Source organism: Aulonocara stuartgranti (assembly GCF_965226115.1).
Source record: "Aulonocara stuartgranti genome assembly, chromosome: 10".
In the NCBI taxonomy this organism is placed as follows: domain Eukaryota; kingdom Metazoa; phylum Chordata; class Actinopteri; order Cichliformes; family Cichlidae; genus Aulonocara; species Aulonocara stuartgranti.
Window position 1 is genome coordinate 15135339 of NC_138946.1, and position 19171 is coordinate 15154509.

General features: G+C 41.1%; 1 protein-coding gene across 4 annotated transcripts in view; it reads right to left on the reverse strand.

Annotated features, from left to right (window-relative positions):
- The window catches only part of crebrf (creb3 regulatory factor), a 33986-nt gene extending 15051 nt beyond the window's left edge, over nt 1-18935 (reverse strand). For 2 of the 4 annotated variants that reach the window (XR_014279283.1, XM_082549099.1), the window contains exons 1-6: nt 18777-18935; nt 11881-12077; nt 7646-7771; nt 4845-5020; nt 1534-2690; nt 869-1066 (exon numbers count right to left, since the gene is read on the reverse strand). Coding sequence is in view for 3 of the 4 variants with exons in the window: in XM_082549099.1 (XP_082405225.1) it covers nt 869-1066; nt 1534-2690; nt 4845-5020; nt 7646-7771; nt 11881-11889 (1666 nt within the window). In the remaining variant the exon portion in view is untranslated. Of the gene's footprint in view, nt 1-868; nt 1067-1533; nt 2691-4844; nt 5021-7645; nt 7772-11873; nt 12078-18424; nt 18634-18776 lie in introns of those variants that run through there. The other 2 variants (XM_082549101.1, XM_082549100.1) reach the window with 2 other exon arrangements.
- Between the last annotated feature and the right edge of the window lie 236 nt (nt 18936-19171).

A 19171-nucleotide genomic window follows, 5' to 3' on the forward strand; every position in this document is an offset into this window, starting at 1 on the left:
GTCAAACGTTAGAACAGGCTTTTCCCTGCAGCACGCCGTGTAATAAATACTCACAAAGAAAACGGCAGCCGTTACAACTTATGTCTAAAAATGTATCGTTTCATGCATCGGTTAAAACATTCGACTACAGGTACACGACGCCCTGCTGGAAACACTTCACGCAAGTGGAGCTGCCTGAGATTCACATAATTTACAGAAAATGTTAAATTTTTGTGATTTATATCGTAATCGGGACGATAGATGTCGGGATATGAGATTTTGGTCATATAGCACAGCCCTAGTTTTAAATAAAGATTTTCTACGCACCAACAGCTGGTAACCTGCAGTGGGTCTGACAGGTGTGGGGATGCATTAATAACCTAATTATTAATCATCAAACAGCAACTTTTTGACAATGACCTTAACTTTTAAAAGCCTGAAACTATGATGATCAAAATCCAACATGAGTCATTTTATTCAACTTAAAGAACTCCCTTTACAACACTGAATAAATAAGAATATGGATACAAGACAAATAGTTTGCTGCATTGCTGCAAACAGAGGAGTCCTTTAATGTGTGAAATAAAATATACATCTTTAATTTATTTAATAACTCCAGTGTGATTACTCAAACTGTAGCATGACTGCAACATGCTGTGCACAGCTGCTGCTGTGGAAAATCCAACCGATCCAACCAGCCTGTCTCTGATCACTCTGCATTATCCACTAAAAGTCGTAGACGATCATTTTTATGCCGATATTGGGCATGTAAAATAAAATGTCGGAAACACTTAAATGCAAAAGATTATTTAATTCCATATAAAACTGAAGCTCAAAGCGAGACTTTAATAATGCCTGCATGCGCATATAGTTGTGCATGTGTGAGTACCGTGGAGAGGCCCGTTCTTCTGGTACAGGTTGCTAGGCAGCGTGTGTCTGTCCCACTCGGACGGCTTGAGCATGCGTTCCTGTTTGGAGGGGGTGAGCTGCTCGCTGTACTCCCAGAAGTAGCGGCGCTTTCCTCTCTTTCGGCTGGAGACTCCTGCTGTGAGCCCTTTAATGTCCTCCATCAGCTCCATGTCACAGCCTGACGGAGGCAGAAGAGAGAGACACAGAAGGAAGGGGAGGAAATTAATGCAACAGAGACAGAGACAAAGAAAAGGATGTATTGTGTATTCAGTATTGTGGTGACACCAAATACCAAGTAACACAATACTGTAATCATCTGCTTGTAATGTAGCAATGTATCATATTTTTTTTATACGTTCAATGAGATTATAGTTACTGAAAATGGGACCACACATGCCTTTTCACATGTCCAAATTACTTGACCTCACTCTTAGCCACTTAATTTTTTAATGCTTTTTGTTATGGGTATTTGTTGTGGATTTATATTTTATGTTGTACGTGTAGAGTTTTTTCAATGTTTTGGGTTGTACAGCTCCTATCTTGATCAGGTCTCTCTTTTAAAAGAAATTGTAATCTCAATCAGACAACCTGGTAAAATAAAGGTAATAAAAATCACTTTAACTATTTTAAATAGAGAGTAGCTACCTGGCTCAGAGAAGGCGTCACTCATGTCATCGTCCTTGTCTGCTTCGTAGTCTTCGTCCTCCTCCTCTTCTTCCTCCTCTTCATTCTCAGACAGCTCATGCTCACTGCCAAAACCCTCATCGTGGTCTTCGTCTTCTAGCTCCAACCCATCTCCTTCCTCTTCCTCTGCCTCTGCCTCTTCCTCATCCTCCTCATCCTCCTCATCCTCTTCCTCTGTCTGCGGGTGGCCTCTGCTGCCCAGTCTGCTGCGGGTCATGAAGAGAGAGTAGTTGTGCTCCTCTTCCTTGGTCTTCTCCGTACCCTCAACAACCAAAAGACTGCCAGCCCCGCTGCAAACACCATCGCTGATCACCAGCCCAGAGGTGCTGGTCTCCAGAGCCTGGCTCGCCTCAACCAGCTGAGGCACAGTGGCAGACCTGCCTACAGGCATCTCTCTCCTCGCTGTCCCCTCTACTCTCCTTTCAAAGCTCGCCAGGCCGCCCGAACAGCTGGCGGCGGCAGCACCAGGTAGTCCCACTAAGGCGGCACTTGCTGAAGTAGAGGCTTTCTCAACTCGAGGCTGGGAGAGAGGTAGAATGGGATCTGACCTCTCAAAATCCGTCTGGGGAGGCATGTCCGCTTGGGTCTTATGTACAGCACTGACACGGACTTTAGCCTTGCGTACAAAGTCAGAGCTGTAGGAAGTTGGGGCTCCCATTTTGGTTCCACGCACCATGGGCTTTATTTGAGCATGACCATGGTCCTGGGTGAGACTGAGGTGGCTCTGAGTCTTAGCCATAGTCTCAGTGCTGGAAGGAACAGGTCTGGTTGCTCTTTGGGAGCCTTCAGGAAAGTCCGGGAGAAGGCTGCGCGAAGGACGGGAAGAGGATGTGGAGCTTGGTGAAGGTTGAACAGAGCCAGGGCCTGATCCTTGGCCGGGGACCAGGAGAGTCTTACTGTGACAGGGAAGCTGGGATGACTGAGTCTGGGGCAAGCTCAGGTCAGCGGGAGGGTAGAGCGTCTCACCCACAGGCTGTGAGTCCTCACTGTTGAGCTGAGCCAGCGTCGGAGTTCGACCAATCACCTCCTCGTCCTGGTAAGGACTGGAGAAGTCATCCAATCCCAGGAAGTCCACCTCTTTGGTGCCCCAGATATCACAGCTGGCCAGCCGTGTGTATCTGTGAAATACAGAGAGACACAGACTAGCAACAGTGGAAACCTTCGCCTTCTTGTCATAGTATCTTCATTACATCTTTGCATTGCAGCTGTTTCCTATTTTTGTCTACATTTGAATAACCTAAGCTTGTTAAATCTTTAGAATACTAGCTTGTTGATGCACATTTTTATCATGCAAATGACCCTGCAAATACAATAATCAGCCGACCAACATGATCATCAGAGAAAAACTAGAATTTACAAGTTATTATTCATGAAAAACTACTAAAACACTATTTCAGCATGCTAAACATTCATGCTCTGCTGTTATATATGAAACTTGAAGATGAGTAACTGACTGAAGGGAAATATTGGAAATGTTCAGCAAAACCAGTAATGGAAATATTCATTTACTGCAACTTGCAGTGAAAACCTGTTTTCCCCACAGAGGGGATGCTAAATGTGGAAGTGCACTTGTCTCTACTTAGAACTGCAATGGCAGCCTGTCACATGATGGCAATGGTCCAGTCATATAGCAGTTAAACAGCACAGCACAGCGTGACTCTTCCACTTTCACTTTTATCTTTGCAGAGCTTGAGACAAATGCATTTTTCCAAGCTGGAACATTTCAGAGAAAATCTGTAACTGTTCAACTTTCTTTTTCAACTTTACTTTTAACTTAGTTTAAAGTTTGTAACTTCAGTGAGAAACCAGTGATAACAGTGAAGCCTCTTCATGCCACAAGATATAAACAGGAAGCTCTGAGGCTCTCTCAGCACTTTCAGTGCGGTGAAGAAAACTATAGTTTGGTAAGACCAGCAAGCACCAAACGTTATTTTGGTGCACCAGAGCACAACAATATAACAAAATTAATCTGAAGTTGCCGAAACACACATTCTTAGTCAAAGCTGGAAAGTATGGTTTGCACATTAGGAAAAAAAGATACAGCAGTTTCCTCTGTTCCACTTCGGCACAACCCAAACCTAAGTCTGTATGCAGCAGATTTTTCAAACCCTGCAACAACCAGCACTATTCCACCCCGGTTTTAATGGACTTTGTTTTTCAGAGACAGTAGTCTGCCCTCAGTTTGCACTCAACCTTGGGGAGGGGAGTACACAAGCTACTCTGGCAGCAAAACATCAGGGTAGCTGCAGGACAGACGGAGCATCACCTGAGACCCCAGGAGACTGCGGCAGCCAGCTACTTTGTTGTTTACAGGCCTCTTAAACCACTTCCTGCCTCCCGGCTAACCAACTATCTGCTTCAAATTCTCATCTGCTGCGTCTATTTGAGACCAAAAGGACAGGCCTTCACAATTACTGTTCTACTTCTGTACAAACCTTCAAAGCCTTCTGACCTTTCTCATGAGGCTCATTGAAAGACGTAACAACAGATTTAACTAAAACCAGATTTAACTTAAAATCAGTCGTATCATCAATCGCAAGCTTATAAAAAGCAGGGGCCCACTACAGCCTCCTCATACTACAAACCTGGCGTGACCACAGTAAGATGATGGTGAAATATCTAAATAATAGTTTAAAAATACAGCATAACTGTGAGTTTCAGATTTTAAATGTTAGTTTAAAAAAATACAGGAAGCCTACCTATCTTAATAGCAGCAAATGACATGAAAAATAAACCAGATCAACAACATGTTAATGCATCTCATAATAGTTCAACACTTTCTGCTCCGTCAGCTAACCCACGTGATTCAAAGCAAAGACAGAAAAATTTAAAATTACATAATTTATAAGAAACTATCACACACACAAAAACCCACCAAGTCAACTTTACGGGACTTTGTTGATCAAACACTGGATGTGTTTCTGTATGATTTCAATATTCAAGTTGACACATGTAATATGTGACCTATGCATTTTCAACTGTTGCTAAAGGCTTCTCGTTTTCGCTTCTTTCTTAGAGTCAGTGATTTGCTCCATTTTTCTGCTGCTTTTAAGCCTGGCTTTGTATGCTCTGTATTGGATTTTGTAAAGCACTTTGTGACTCTTTGAAAAGCACTATATAAAGTATCTGCTAGTTATTCATTTACAAACCAAACCAGCTTCACAGAGTTTAAGAGGTCAAAGTTTTGTGTGTCAGTTACTTGTTGTTGTTGTTTAACATGGCCTAAAAAAAAAAAAAAAAAAAGCTGCAACACATGAATAAATCATAAGTACCTGGTGAGGTCTTCCCAGTAGGAGTCCCACTGTTCGAACGCCGAGCTGCTGCAGACTGTCTCACATTCACCCAGACCCATTAGCTGGTCCACGCAACCCTCAACCTCCTTGCCTCCATCCCCGACCCCCACAATGCTGTCCCCACAGGGGCTCTGCTGGTGGCTCATGTCTCTGTCCTGAAGAGAGCAGCAAATTAAAGAATTACCTCCATGCAGCTGTTATAGGATAGGATGATCTGTAAAGTTAGAGTGCGTGTCCTTGTCCCAGACACAAAGGATCATGGTAAATGGACTGGTCCTACTCTAATCAAAGTGCTTCATACAACATGCCTTATTCATATGAGCACCTTTTTCTACCTAAATGCTTTTCCAACAGTCATGCATTTACACTCCAATGAAAGCATCGGAGAACAAATTGAGGTTCAGTATCTTGCCTAAGGATACTTTGGCATGCAGACTGGAGCAGCCAGAGATCAAACCACCAACCACCTTCCTCCTAAACTTCAGCCATGCAGTGTCATCATTTCACTATCTAACTGAATGTGAAATATTCCCACAATCTCCTCTTCTGTTACTGAGTCAAGGGCACCGACTAGTGAAGATTTCACATTGAAGTCATGCTGACCTATTGGACATGAAGTGCCACCGTTTCATTTTATCTGATGATTAGACCTTGTGTGAGATTTTGTAACAATTAAATGCTTTGTTGAGTTTAAAAAAAAGACCTTTAAAGTCCTCCAAAGTGTTTAAAGAGACAGAGAGCTGATCAAGGCAGGTGGTAGGGTAGGTGATGTTGTATGAAATTCTACTTAGCTTAGATTTCATTATTGAATGATTTAGTTAACTTTCATAAAAGACATTTATGATAAGAAGCCACCACATAATGCCAGCAACCAGGTGTTTGACTGTCTGGAAATTCACTACACAGCGGTCCCAAACAGCAAAAGCCATAAAGAACCTGCATGAAAGGACCAAGATCAGGGAGCCCTGCAACAGATGGTACAACCCCCACAGAGCTCTGATGTCAACATTGTGAAATCAGTCTGGGATTGCATAAAAGGGCAGAAGATGCTGACGCAGCCCCAGACAGGATTTCCAATACTCTTGTTAAAGAAAAGAAGAAAAAACACCCCACTGTGCTGAATAGCTTAGAAAACTCTGCACCCTGACTAACTAGTGCTGCTTTAATAATAAATGGGTGTCACACCAAATGATAAACAAACTAACTAAAGGAGATGGAAGGTCATCCTGCACACCATCATCTCATTAATGGGTTACTAGGGTGAAAGAAATTGAGAGTGAGGCAGTCAATCACTATTATTTAGTCTACAGAGGACAGTAAATTAAGGCAGACACCTGCAGCTGACAACATGAGCGGTGCTTCATATCACCTGCCTGTGAGCCTGGCAAATGTCAGACAGTTTCTAAACAATTAGACACGAGTCTCTGCTTTGATAAACGCCAGTCTGGAAGTTAAGCCGAGTCCACGGCAGCATTCATTAAACGTTTCTATAAACCTCAGGATTTCTCACCATTACTGAAATAATCCCTGTAAATGGTGAGGAATCACGTCCGACCTCAATATTTTCAATTGTGAATCTTGGCGAAGAAGTCCTTTTGCCATTGCAGCAGATGGTTTGACAGGTATTATCTATCACATAAATGATAGCTTCATTCTACGGAAGCATCCCAGAAAACCAAAGTGCCTTCTGTTTCATCCCAAATGATATCCTGCCTGTTTTTCTGTTTGCAATTAATAACTAGCCGTAACTAACCAACTGCGAGGCTGATAATTTGTGTGAAAATCATCACAGGAAATGACTTTGGCTTGTTTATATGTGTTATGTTAAAAGCCTAGGGACATATTAGTTCACCACAGTAACACTGTTGTGCCACTGCACTCTTGTCAAAGACAACTCGGGCTGAAAAATAAATTAATCGATTTATACCCACCAACTTCAGATCAGCAAAGTCCCTACATGACAGGCCCTGATTCAGTTTGGCTTGACTGTTCCAGTGATTTCTATTTAGACATCGCACACAGATTTAACAAATTGTCAAACAAGTTGCACAATTTGAAATGTTTACAGGAGAAGACCAGCGAAGCAAAGATGCTGAATTGAGAAATTAAACTGATGAAATAACTTTGGTTTCTAAGGTTTCTTGAAGTCAATGTTAGGTTAGAAAAAGAAGAATTGGAACATTTATAATATGGTTTCCTTTAATCAGAAGAACGATACTGGATTTCCTGCAGCTTTCCTGCTCTGTGGCCCCTTAAACAGTGTGCTGTGTAACCTTATATTGATCTTTGATATTTGTGGGGGTGCTTGGGCCAAGCTGACCCTTGAGCAGCTGTGTCTGATCAAGCCCCACCGGCAGAGACTGGGTCTCCACTGGCGAATCTATAAATGTGGCTTAGCACAATCAAAACCTTCTTAGTTTACAGCTCAGCTACTTGAGTATGTATGTTTAGAATAATCTTGGTGACTTTCAGTGTTTATATTGATTTTTTTTGACAAATATATATAAGTCTTTTAGAGCAACTGTAGCACTTAACAAGAATCAATATAACTGTATATACACACATTCACTGCCGTAAAATAACTTCTTCTTATTTGAGAAAGCTGTTGTGACTGTGATGGGGGACGATATTGAGTTGCTGCTGTTGACCTTTAAACTCGGATCCTTCATTTGGATGCAACTCAGTGTCAGCTCAGCATGAGCAGCTGTGACTGATGCGAAAAGAAGCCGGATTCAAAGCATGGTTACCAAGGTCTTACGTCTTTGTGTGTGTCTACTCACCAGTTCGTACATGAAATCTGGGTCAGAGCTGGTGGCGAGCAGCTCAGTGCTGGTCAGAGCCTGGTCAGCAATCGAGTAGTTCTGAAAGGCATCCCCAAAGGGAGGCTCCATCCCACTGACGCTGGGCTGCAACAAACACGGGGGGGGGGAACACTTGATTAAACAACAATGCACAGCAACACAAGTAAAATCTGATAAACTCAGTTCAACCTTTGTCTTCCTTTTAATGTTGCTCAGTTTTTAAAAGATTATTGTTTAAAAGAATATTGTTCTGTAATGTTTGTTGTCATATTATCAGATGTGTGTTGTTGTTTTTTTAAATCATTACTATCTGAAAGACACTTCAGATGTCATATTAATAACTACATGTCCTCATCAGTGCCCCTCACATGTGGTGTCCCTCAGGGCTCAATCCTTGGTCCAGTTCTTCTTTCTTTATGTTACTCTTTTCAAATGTATCTCCTACAATTGCTGTGCAGTTGGGCTGCCACAAACAATTATTTTGGTAGTTGAACAGTCACCGATTATTTTTGTCGATTAGTCGACTAATCAAAGCATGCATCCATTGAACGTAAAACGTACAGCTTATTGCACCAGCATGCATCTGCTCTTATATAGCTATCATTAACTTACAGCCTGAAGTGTTTTAGGTAAGACAAGATGATAGTTTATTAAACTTTTAATGAAATTTGCAGATTGTCTCGGTGGAGTTTAATAAACTCGGCCGTTGCTCCTTGCTATCTAAAATATAACAGGACATTGGAGTAAATTCTCTACCATTTCACACTTCTGTTTAATCAGTTTTCTGTTTGATGTTTATTCAGCTGTGTAAAAACTATAACTTTAATCTCAGCCAAACCGATTTACTGAGGAACAAATAAAACACAGAAAAAAAGCCAAACAAGAACATTTTTAAGTTATCTAAGTGACCTATATATCATGTTTAATGTGAGTAGCGAAAGACCGCGTGGGGTCTGAAAACGATGTGCCAGGAGTTTGCTGTTCTCACCGGCTCTAGTGAGCCTTGACCCTGTGTATACAGCAGAGCTGCTGCTGAGACCTTATTCCTCTCCGATAATCTCATCAGTGTCTCTTAACTATTTCATCCTCCTATGTTAAAATTTAGAGGTGACCGCACTTTTGAGGTTAAAGCTCCTAAACTGTGGAACAGCCTTCTTCAGCCTGTCGGCTCTGTGACTGTGGGTTGTTTTAACCGACTGATGAAAACTCATTTTTAAAGGACCTTCGCCCATATATTTCTCGTTCTTTCAACATGTGCATGCAGGAAAGAATGTAAGACAATATGTTTGAACATGTATACTTGACTTTAGTGTGTGGTTTTATCTAAAGTGTGAAGCACTTTGTAACTGTGCTATAGAAGTGCTATAAAACTAAAGTTATTACCATTATTTTTACATTTTGTGTGCCATACTTTCAATTCTGCCAGGAATTATTATAAGCTAGACGGAGGAAGCTACAGGTGTTTTCTGTGTGTATTTTTGTGTCATTATGATCAAGGTTTGTACAACAGCTGAGTGGACACACAAATCCGACTTGAGTGCAGTTATTTGAATTATGTAAGTTCACAGTTTAGCTGACTTCAATTTCTAAAGATAGATGAAGCTATCATTTGCTGCACACAGACCAGTTTACCAGCGGGACTGTTTTGCTACGGAGCTGTGCTCTTGGAATATGTGCAGAATGCGGTTTGACATTGTCTTATTTGAAAGGGTTTCACAGAAGTGCAAGTTACCAATGCACCTCCCAGATGCATCACATCACAAATGCATTTGACCTGTGCAAAACAGGCTGGTATTTATCGATGCAGTGTTCACAGACAGTGGGTTTCAGAAGTGCTCCCTAGCTCACGCTGTGATTTGCACTAAAAAAGTCATGTCTGCCGTTTTGTTTGTTTGTTTGTTTGTCCGAAGGCCTGAAGAAGAAGAAGAAAGTGTACTTTATTGGTCCCCGTGGGGAAAATCCCTCTCTGCATTTAACCCATTCACTCAGTGAAGCAGTGGGCAGCCACTGGGCGCCCGGGGAGCAGTGTGTAGGGACGGTACCTTGCTCAGGGGTACCTCAGGGTAGCTGTTCAGGGGAATCGAACCCCCGACCTTCCGATCATGGGGCCACCACTCTACCTACTGAGCTATCCCTGCCCTCATCACCAGTCAATATTGCCTTGATTTCAACATCATCTGTTGAATCTTTTAGGGATATTTTGTACTGTACATGATTACATTATCCAGGTCTTTGCAATGTGACACTAATAAATGCTCAATTTGCCCACGCAGTCTTTCACAGAGTGGTGATCACCTCCTTATCCTTAATTTAAAAAAAAAAAAAAAAGCTTTTTCTTTTCTTTTTTTCCAAATACCCAATCGTGAGTCTATTGTTGCCCCCATGTGCTGCCCCTCACAATTAATAGCATAAAATTGCGTTCATACCATTTACTGTTAATCCTAAAGTTTTACATGACTGCCAAATCCTTGAATACTCTTTCTGTATATTTTACATAATATCAGCTTTTTGGGATCTTGAATGAGATGAGTCTTGCCTAACCAACGGGAGACATCCTAAGGCTACGTCCATCTTTTATATTGAGTTCATGCTGTTTCTCAACTTCTTAAATAGTCTGACCGACTCTGCATCTCATCATTCCTACATAATATAATCAGTCACAATACAATTATCTGTCATTCAATCTTCCTATAATCATTAGATGTATTTCAATAAACAATAATACTAAAAACTAAAACAGAAAGCAGTGTGCATTTATGAGAGAGAAAAGAAAAGATAAAGCACTGACTGTGCAGTCATGTCTCATGTCAACAGCAAATAAATAAATAAATAAAAAAATTTTCTGCATTTAGAGCACACAAAAAAAAACAAAAAAACAACCAAAAACACTGCAGCTATTGTGCCCAAACACGCAACTATGAACTGAGCAAACTTGAGCTGGGCACTGAAGCATAATCAAATACATGAATGGGAGGCTTTTTTCCATCCGCTCCCTCATACAGACAACTTTTCATATGTGATTTTATTCTGCTCCCCCTCTACTGCCACACTGGACACCGAAACACGACATAACAGACATGAAAAGTGAGAATAATTTTACCACCATTGGAACATCAGAGGAAGTGTCTGCGTGCACACCGATCTGATTAATAATCAGTGTAACCCACAAACATGGCTACTGACAGGTGCATCAGGAAGCAACAGCACCTGCTACCCTGTAATGCTCCCAGACATGCTCCATGACTTTGACAGAGAATAATATATTGTAGTTAAAGGTTATGAGAAAAAAATCATGTTACATTCAGTATATCAGTGATGTCAAAATAATGGATAGCTGTCTGATTTTTTCCATCATCATCATCATCAAGGAAAAAAAAAAAACTTCCATCAGCAATAGAAAATACTGTAAAAACACTCCTGCAATTTAAAATAAAACCCATTACTAATATATCTGCAATAAAGTTAACATCTACAGATATTACTCCAGAGCTGCTGTTGTTATTTTTGTTCTAGCGCTGAAGTTAAACACGTGTCTCAGCCCAACAAACCACCAGCATCTCCTGTTCTTCACTCTAACAGCTGAGGGAATTATTTGATAAGATTGCAGCTACAGACGCGCTGCAATCACAACATACTTGCACATTTTGCAAGATACCACAAAACCCTAAGAAACAAACAGTCCCTGTGGTATCTAATATGAATAATAAAACAGGAGAAAAGAACAGCAGAAAAAAAAAGAAAAAAAAAAAAACACTGTCAAGGCTGACACCATCATTTCCGGGAGCTGACTTTGCTACGTTGCTATTAATTCGGCACCGCAGAGAATTACAAAAATGTTAAAGCCTGCTCAGAGTTGGCACTCTGCACTTATTTTTTTAGAAGGACTGAGAAAGTCGCTCACAGTCAGCCCATCTGGCTTCAGCAGCTGTTTGGATGCAGGGTCTACAGACATCATACAGCACTGGGGTCAGTCACTCTCCTCTTTCAAGCCCCTGAACCGTGTTTCACATCTACGATTCTGTCTGTCCACAGGTGTTTTGCATACTTGCTCACAGGAAGTTTTGTCTCAGATTTTTGTGGAGAGTTCATTCAGACCATTTAAAAATAAAAAAAAAATCAAGTCACTTTTTGTTCGTGGGTTTATGGGTTAATGGAAAAAAACAAATCAACAACAGCGACAGCACAATTTCCCCTCCTCCTATCGTACCTCTTACCTGAGGCATTGCCAGGCACAGCTTAGAGCTCCAGTGGTGGGAACCTCTGGGTCTCCTGTCCAGTCCCAGTGGTGTGAGGTTGTCCGATCAGCACAATAAATTAAGGGGGGGGGGAGAGGGAGACTGTGAATAATTGGGCTCAACCTGGTCAGGTCTGGTCTGTTGTGGTCTGGTGCGGTTCTTGGTAAGCTTCAGGTCTGTGGTTAGAAGAACACACAGAGAGCAAGTATTAAAATCAAAAGAGTTGAAAACAAAGAAGTAGATTTTAACCACAGCTGCTGTGTTTGGTTGTTGTTCTCAAACGAAACCGCAGGATGGTAAACTGTGTAATGTTAAAGCAAACGACAAAATAAAGTATACAGAAACAATTCGGTTCTGTTTCATCAAACAACAGCCAAAATATTCAGCAGACTGAAATAACTTTGTGACATAAATGATGCATGATGTAAAATTGATGCAAGCAAGAAAAACACACATGAAATACTAAAAATTGTGGGTAAAGATCATTAGTCTCTATGACTCGAGACTATAAACGGAGCACCGAAAAGTAGACAGCAACGCTCTACCAAATTTGTGCCACCTTCTGATCCCTGTCCTCATCAAACATTCGGTAAGCAGCCTCTTTGTCAAACTCAAATGCTGCCAAGCAATCGCTCACAGTTAATCTGATCTGTTCTGAGTCAACCGCGCATCAAGCTTAGCTGCAACCTTTTTAATTACCTCCGTCACCATCATCAAGCTTGGTTCATTCTTTGCTTGTTTGTCATTCGCTCACTTTCTTGCATCACCAAATGATGGCAACATTTAGATTGATCTTTGGTCCTTTTGCTGCTTTTGCATAGCAAACACACGAGAGTCTGCGTGGAGACACGACCCCAGCAGCAATCTGTCAACACAATATCACACACGAATCACACTCCTCTCTGAGCAAGATAACAACATCACTTCCTCTTGCAAATGAACTTCTCACCCCTGAGCTATGTATACACACTTTTGCATAGAGACAGGAAGTGGGCAAAAAAAAAAAAAAAAATACTCAGCCGTGCACGCCTCTGGGACAAATGCATTTGTAAAAGCAACACCTTCACCAACATCAATGCACATGTGAGTAAACAAGTCTCTGCACACACACATACACACTAACCACCTTGGTCACCCATTTGGAAGCTCCTCCTCCTCTGAAATACAAATTCTCTTATTACCATATCATGATGTGCACTTCCTTCCTGGGCAGCTGTGTCTGGTTTCATGTTTAGAAAAAAAAAGCAGAGTGATGACATATATGGCCTGAACAATAACAACAGCATCAATCCAAACTCGCTGCTATCACAGAGGGGAAACAGAAAGCCCGTGTCCACAACCAGAGGTCCTCAAAAACATGTGGAAAATGAGCCACCGTTATCCAGTCGAAGTAGCACTGAATCTTTTCCAGCAGCACAGTTTAATCCAACTCACTACCCAGTGGGTGACACAGGCTGTGATGCAGAGCCAGATATTTATGACCGACCGTGGCAGGCTGCAAGAACCCAGAAGAAGAATTCCTCTCTCTGTTTGGTTGGACTTCAGAGATAAAAGCGCCTCCATTAGGTGTTGTACATTAGGACTGAGCTTTATTTAAGGCCACAGCAACCTCCGCTTATATCAGCATTCTTGTACGAGCTCAATCATTTCTGTTTTTTCTCCAAGGCTGCTTTTGGGAACATTAAAGATTTTCTTTCTTTCTTTTATAAGGCTTGCTATGAAGATAGAAAAAGTCGCTCAACAGGTCAGATTCTTTTGCAGCATAATGTTTACATCTCGGTTGAGTCTGAACTCAGGGTCAGCTTTTACCCATCCAGACCAAGTAATAAAACACAGCACTCACCATCAGTAATGTAAATGACTTCTGATTATGCTGCTAGGATGCACTCTGGCTGCATCATTCTGCTCACACGCTTTACACCATTTTTACAATATGAATTGTTGTTCTCTATAACAACTCTTGGCAACTAATTTTGGCTTTTTTGGTCATAGCGCTATTTCACTGCAAATCTATGGTTTCTTGTCTACAAAATGCTTAAAATAGTTGTCTTTGTTTCTGTGTACAATGAACAAACACTGGGTGATTGATATAAATGTCAACCAGTAGAAAAATACCACTGAATGCAACATTTTACAGCTGATCTGTTAGTATTTATTAAAGCTTGTGAAGTCAACAAAATACCAAAACAACCTTTTAGCACGTTGTAATTCAGACGATCTGACTCTGCACCTGATCTGGGCACAGCTCTGTTTTCAGGCTTCAGAAGAAGACTTTGGCCATAGTTCAGAAAGAGGGCCTTGCATTTGAGTATTTTAAAAATGTATCCCATCAGATGGAGACACTGGCCTGCACCATTTATACACCTGTGGTGCACTGAGTAGCCCAAGCCAGCATATCCTTTTAACAATAACACATGTTGAGATGTCTCATCCCATTTAAGCAGCATACAGACCCACCTAGGCCACATGACTGAAGCAAACATAACAAGGTAAGCCTTGCAGTCATAAACTGATCATAACGCTGGTGTATCTGCTTAATGCCAGCTGTTATTTATGGGTAATATTTAAGATCCCTGATATCATTTTTTTAAACCTCTCTCAAAGGTTTCCCCCACATTTAAAACATGTTCTCAAGTTTTAAGCTGCATTATTTTTAATGTTTATAATGTATGTGTCTCACCTATGTGTGTATATTTATTTTGTGTGCTTTGCTGTGTATTCATGTGTGCATTATTAGAGTATGTATGTAGCCACTGCTGATTGACCTGCTACCCATCTTGGCCTTGGCGATTTTCAATAATTACACTTGTGGTTAAATAAAGGAAATTTTAAAAAGTAACAACAACACCTGCTCCTCGTTTCTCATCACTGCACTGAATGATTAAAACGATAGCAAATAATGAGCCGATAGCGAAACTGCTGCATTTTCAATACCAAAAACCATTTACTAAAATTAAAAGCAAAACAGAAAGCGTGACTATAAGTGTGAGAGTGCAACATGTGTCACTGTGCTGAGACTAAATCTATAGATTTGTGGGAAAGTAGCGTTCAAAGGCGACCATTAACTTTGAAGCTTCAGACATTTATATGTGGAAAAAAGCATTTAAAAAAAATCATTTTTTTAAAACCCAGTGGTGTTTGTTTCCTCTCTTCCCTATTAGTTCAGTGCACTGAGGGTTAAAAAAAGAAAAAAAGGGGGGAGTTGAGTGTTGAGTTCAAATCATGAGCTGCGCTATCATGCAAACAGCTCTCGTTCTCCACAACACTGGACGTGGTCCAAGTAGGCCAGTCAGCAGTGTCTTATTTGGAATGAGTTACCTACTGATAGCAGTCAGCCCATGATCCCTACAGTGATAACAAGCATGAGACAGCAGTCTGTTTCTGAGCACGGACATGTGAGGAAGTCTGCAAATATCAGAAAAGGTCACCAATCCATAAGTCGTATAAGAAAACTAGGTATGAGCGCTCACTGACAGGCAACTGTGCTTAAAGGCTGGAGATTATTTATTTATACATAAGTTTACGACTAAGTGGTACAGGCACAGAGCTGGCACTAGAGCTGGCAATTATTGATTATGTGTCGGCCATTCAGAGGAATCATCTAGTGATGAATGATCACAGTGTTTGTCTTCTGACAGAGAAAAATATTAATAACTTTAAGTTGCTTTTCACATTTAGGTAACTATCTTACACCTTGAGATTTTCCATGTTAAAACATATACCAACATTAGAAAAGCAGCTGTGTTTATTAAGGATGTACCAACAGACGTTTATCTATTTCTTTCTCTCTGCTCTTATATATCTGGAAATCAGTTTCATGCATTTTTAAGAAAAACAATGTTCAGTTTTTTTACAAACTCCATGAAAAACTGTTATTTTAAACTTCAGCATGAGCAAGGATTTGATTTTTAAATCTTGAGACTGATTTCAGTTCACTGAGCAGCTTTTACCACAGCATCCTCCGCAGTGAACAGATCTTAACTCTTGTTTCGCTTTTCTGAACTGAGAGGTTTCTATCATATTTCAAGCCTGCTTATAGAACAAAATGACAGGGTTTGCACACGAAGTTAGTGAGGATGGTCTCTGCCTATGCAGCACAGAAAAACCAGATACAAATCCTAAAGGTTATCAAAGCTGCAAAAAAATGTTGTCTTTATGCGGAGAAAGAGCTAACGCAGCAACTTCACATGGGAAGATTCAGAGACTTTTTTTTAAATTGAATATGTTTATATATTAAGCCAGCATATTAAGCTATAGCTCTTTTGCACACGTCTGTTTCAAATCTCCATATTTTGTCTCCTTTTCTGTCTTCAGCTATTTATTTGTACTATTTGTATTTATATGTTCTATTTCTATTGTATATATTAATTGGCATCTGTGGGTGGACAACAAAGAAAGAATTTCATTGCACAAAGAAATGCCTTTTCTCTTGTGACACATGACAATAAACACTTTGAATCTTGAATCTTATGACAGTGTTTTCACTAACCCTGCAGCTCAGTAATCTTTGCATTCAGCATCTGACAAACATCAATCATTTCACTATATATAAGCACTGATGGCTGACGCCTACTTCACTTCAGATGTTTGATTTTAGTCCACAACGTCATACCTGCAAGAAGATTACAGGTAACACAGCAGTTCCAAAACTGCAGGGCGGCTGGCTGCCTTTGAGAAGGACAGAGAGTCATTGTGCTGGGCGGGCACGTGATCGAAAGAAAAAAACGAGACGTGAAACTTAACTGAATTAATTGGATTGTCACAGACAAACGTAATGCATACCACTGTGGCAAAAATTCATGCGACTCAGCTACCTCCTCTTCTCCTGCCACGACAGGCCTGCTCTGAAAGGCGTAGATAAACGTGAATCATTTGGAAACTATACAGAAAGAAGAGCTGTTTAAAGGTCTTAAAGCAGTCACAAGATTGCAACAAACAAAGTTAAAATTCAAAAAAACAAACAATTTAAAAAACAAACAAACAAAACAGTTAAATCTGGTGATCCCCAATAAACCAGTCGAGTCTAAAATATTTTCAAATCAATCTCAAGTTCACTATCAGCACTGCAGGACAGGCTTTTGGGTAATTAGGTTTGGCGCGCTCTGATCCCAGCATTCCTTCAATGGTAAAATTACTTTGCTATCCAGGATCCTTTTCTCCTGTTCATGAAAAGCACTGCTTTCAATAACATATGGTTTCAAATTATTTATGATAAAAGCAAATAAAATCAGTATTTCATGCTTGAAGGCATTTTTTTAAACTACCCTGCATTTGAGGCATATGATGGCCTGATAACTGTATGGTACAACACAGATGTTTTTATCCTGTTAAAAGGAGCACTCATAACTAAAATCAAGCACAGATAAAAGGTGATGAATGCAGGGTGAGCTTTGTAACATCAACCCTGCACAAAGACGCAAATACTATCTGCTTCTTACTAAATGTCTTCCATGCACATATTTGCACCACTTCGTGGTGGATGCATTTGTTTTGCAAAAGCGTGCGCATCAAAACAATAATCGGAGTATACCGGAGTGGTGTACATTACAAATGGCCTATTACAAAACACCAGTAAACCCATAAATGTCACCAGTATCTCACCAGTCACTGCACTCATCACAGATCCTCAGCAAAGCAAAACAAAGCCTCAAACTAACCATTCTGTGCCAACACCCACGTAATCCCAATCCTCCATTGGCCGAGCTGAGAATATGTCCCGCCTCTACGTGTCCTGGAATAGCCGTCGCAGCCGTCAATCAAACGAGCTGCTTCATCACAAACAGCCTGGATTCAGCCTAGGTTGAGGCAGAAGATAAACAACTTGGAGGCCTACATGCCCGTGGCCTAGATAACCGTGTTTCACAGATATTTAAAGTAAAATCCACCACCTACCACAAAACCTCAACGCAGCACTGCAGTACGACTCAATCTGGGGCACGTTTAGTCATTTATATCGAAGAAGAAACACTGAATCAAACGTTTAAGTGCCCAATCCAGACGATAAACTATAAAGGTGAAAACCCAAAGTAATATAATAACACTAATAAATCGTCACTAAGGCCATTTCCTCGGTGAAAATATAAGTCTGCTGTTTGCCTTCAACCACATGGAAATTTCTGGCTGTGTCGAGTTTTTTTCCAGCTGCTCTCGATGTGTTGTGCATTGGGGGGCGTGTACCTTAATGAGACTTCGGGCTGCCTGCAAAAAGTCACAGTAGAAGGGGTTTCACGCGACTACCGAGGCTTTTCCTACCACAAATACACCTCCAAACAGTCTACAATTGCTCTGCCACACATATAAAGGCATGCTGTGTAGTTTTAAGTGCATTCCAAGCCGTGCAGGATGACTGTAGGTAGTTTTAAAGTAGAGTTCAAGCCAATCTTCTTACATAAGTACACTTTTGACCACGCTGATCCAGAATCAGTCACTTCTGGGAACTGACCCACTACACCTTAGAGGACTACATCAGCTAAACAGTCTGTCTTTTGTGGACAGGTTTTTAGGCTCGGTGATCGAAATTTACCTGAGCTCGTCGTAAAGCATTAGCTAGCCACATTTCTCCACTTCCTACAGGAGCTCAACAAACTGCGGTCCAAAAAACAGAAAAGAAGAAAAAAACAACAACCAAACAGCTCGTGTTTTATTCCTTCTGGTTGTGTTTTTAACGCGGAACTGGACAGTCTCGCTTCCTTTTCAGCTGCAGCCTCAGTCAGTATGGCCTCCGTCCGCCCCCTTCCTCATCCCAGCTGAAGCCCGATACACAACAACAACCGACCGACAGTTAGCTTCAAAGCTAATCCGCCGCGGCGATGAAAACACCCATCCGCTGCCAAGCCCAACTTTCCCCGAAACGGATGAAAAACGGTCGTACTCACTTTGAGGACGCCCCCACACACGTTTCTCTCGGTGTTGGACCTCGTGTGTGTCCCGTGTTAGAGATAATAACGTTCCCTTTTCAATGGAGTCCGCACGCTGTTACAGCTCTCTCGGGTTTGTTTTGTTTTTCTTCTTCCTGACGGGTTCCTGGAAAGCGCGTGACTGCCTTACCACGTGGTGCGCCGCAGGGCCAATGGGAGAGCAGCTCGAGGCTGGACCTTAACATCCTGCAACATTTCACCATTGTTTCCCACTTTCTTGAGGAGGTTCAGCTCATTATTTAATAAACAATTTATTAGACTTCTGTCTGCTTTAGAAAACTGAGACCAAGCACTCAAAAGAAACTATCCCCAAATTTATAATTTTTATTATTATTTTAATTTCTTACATTTTA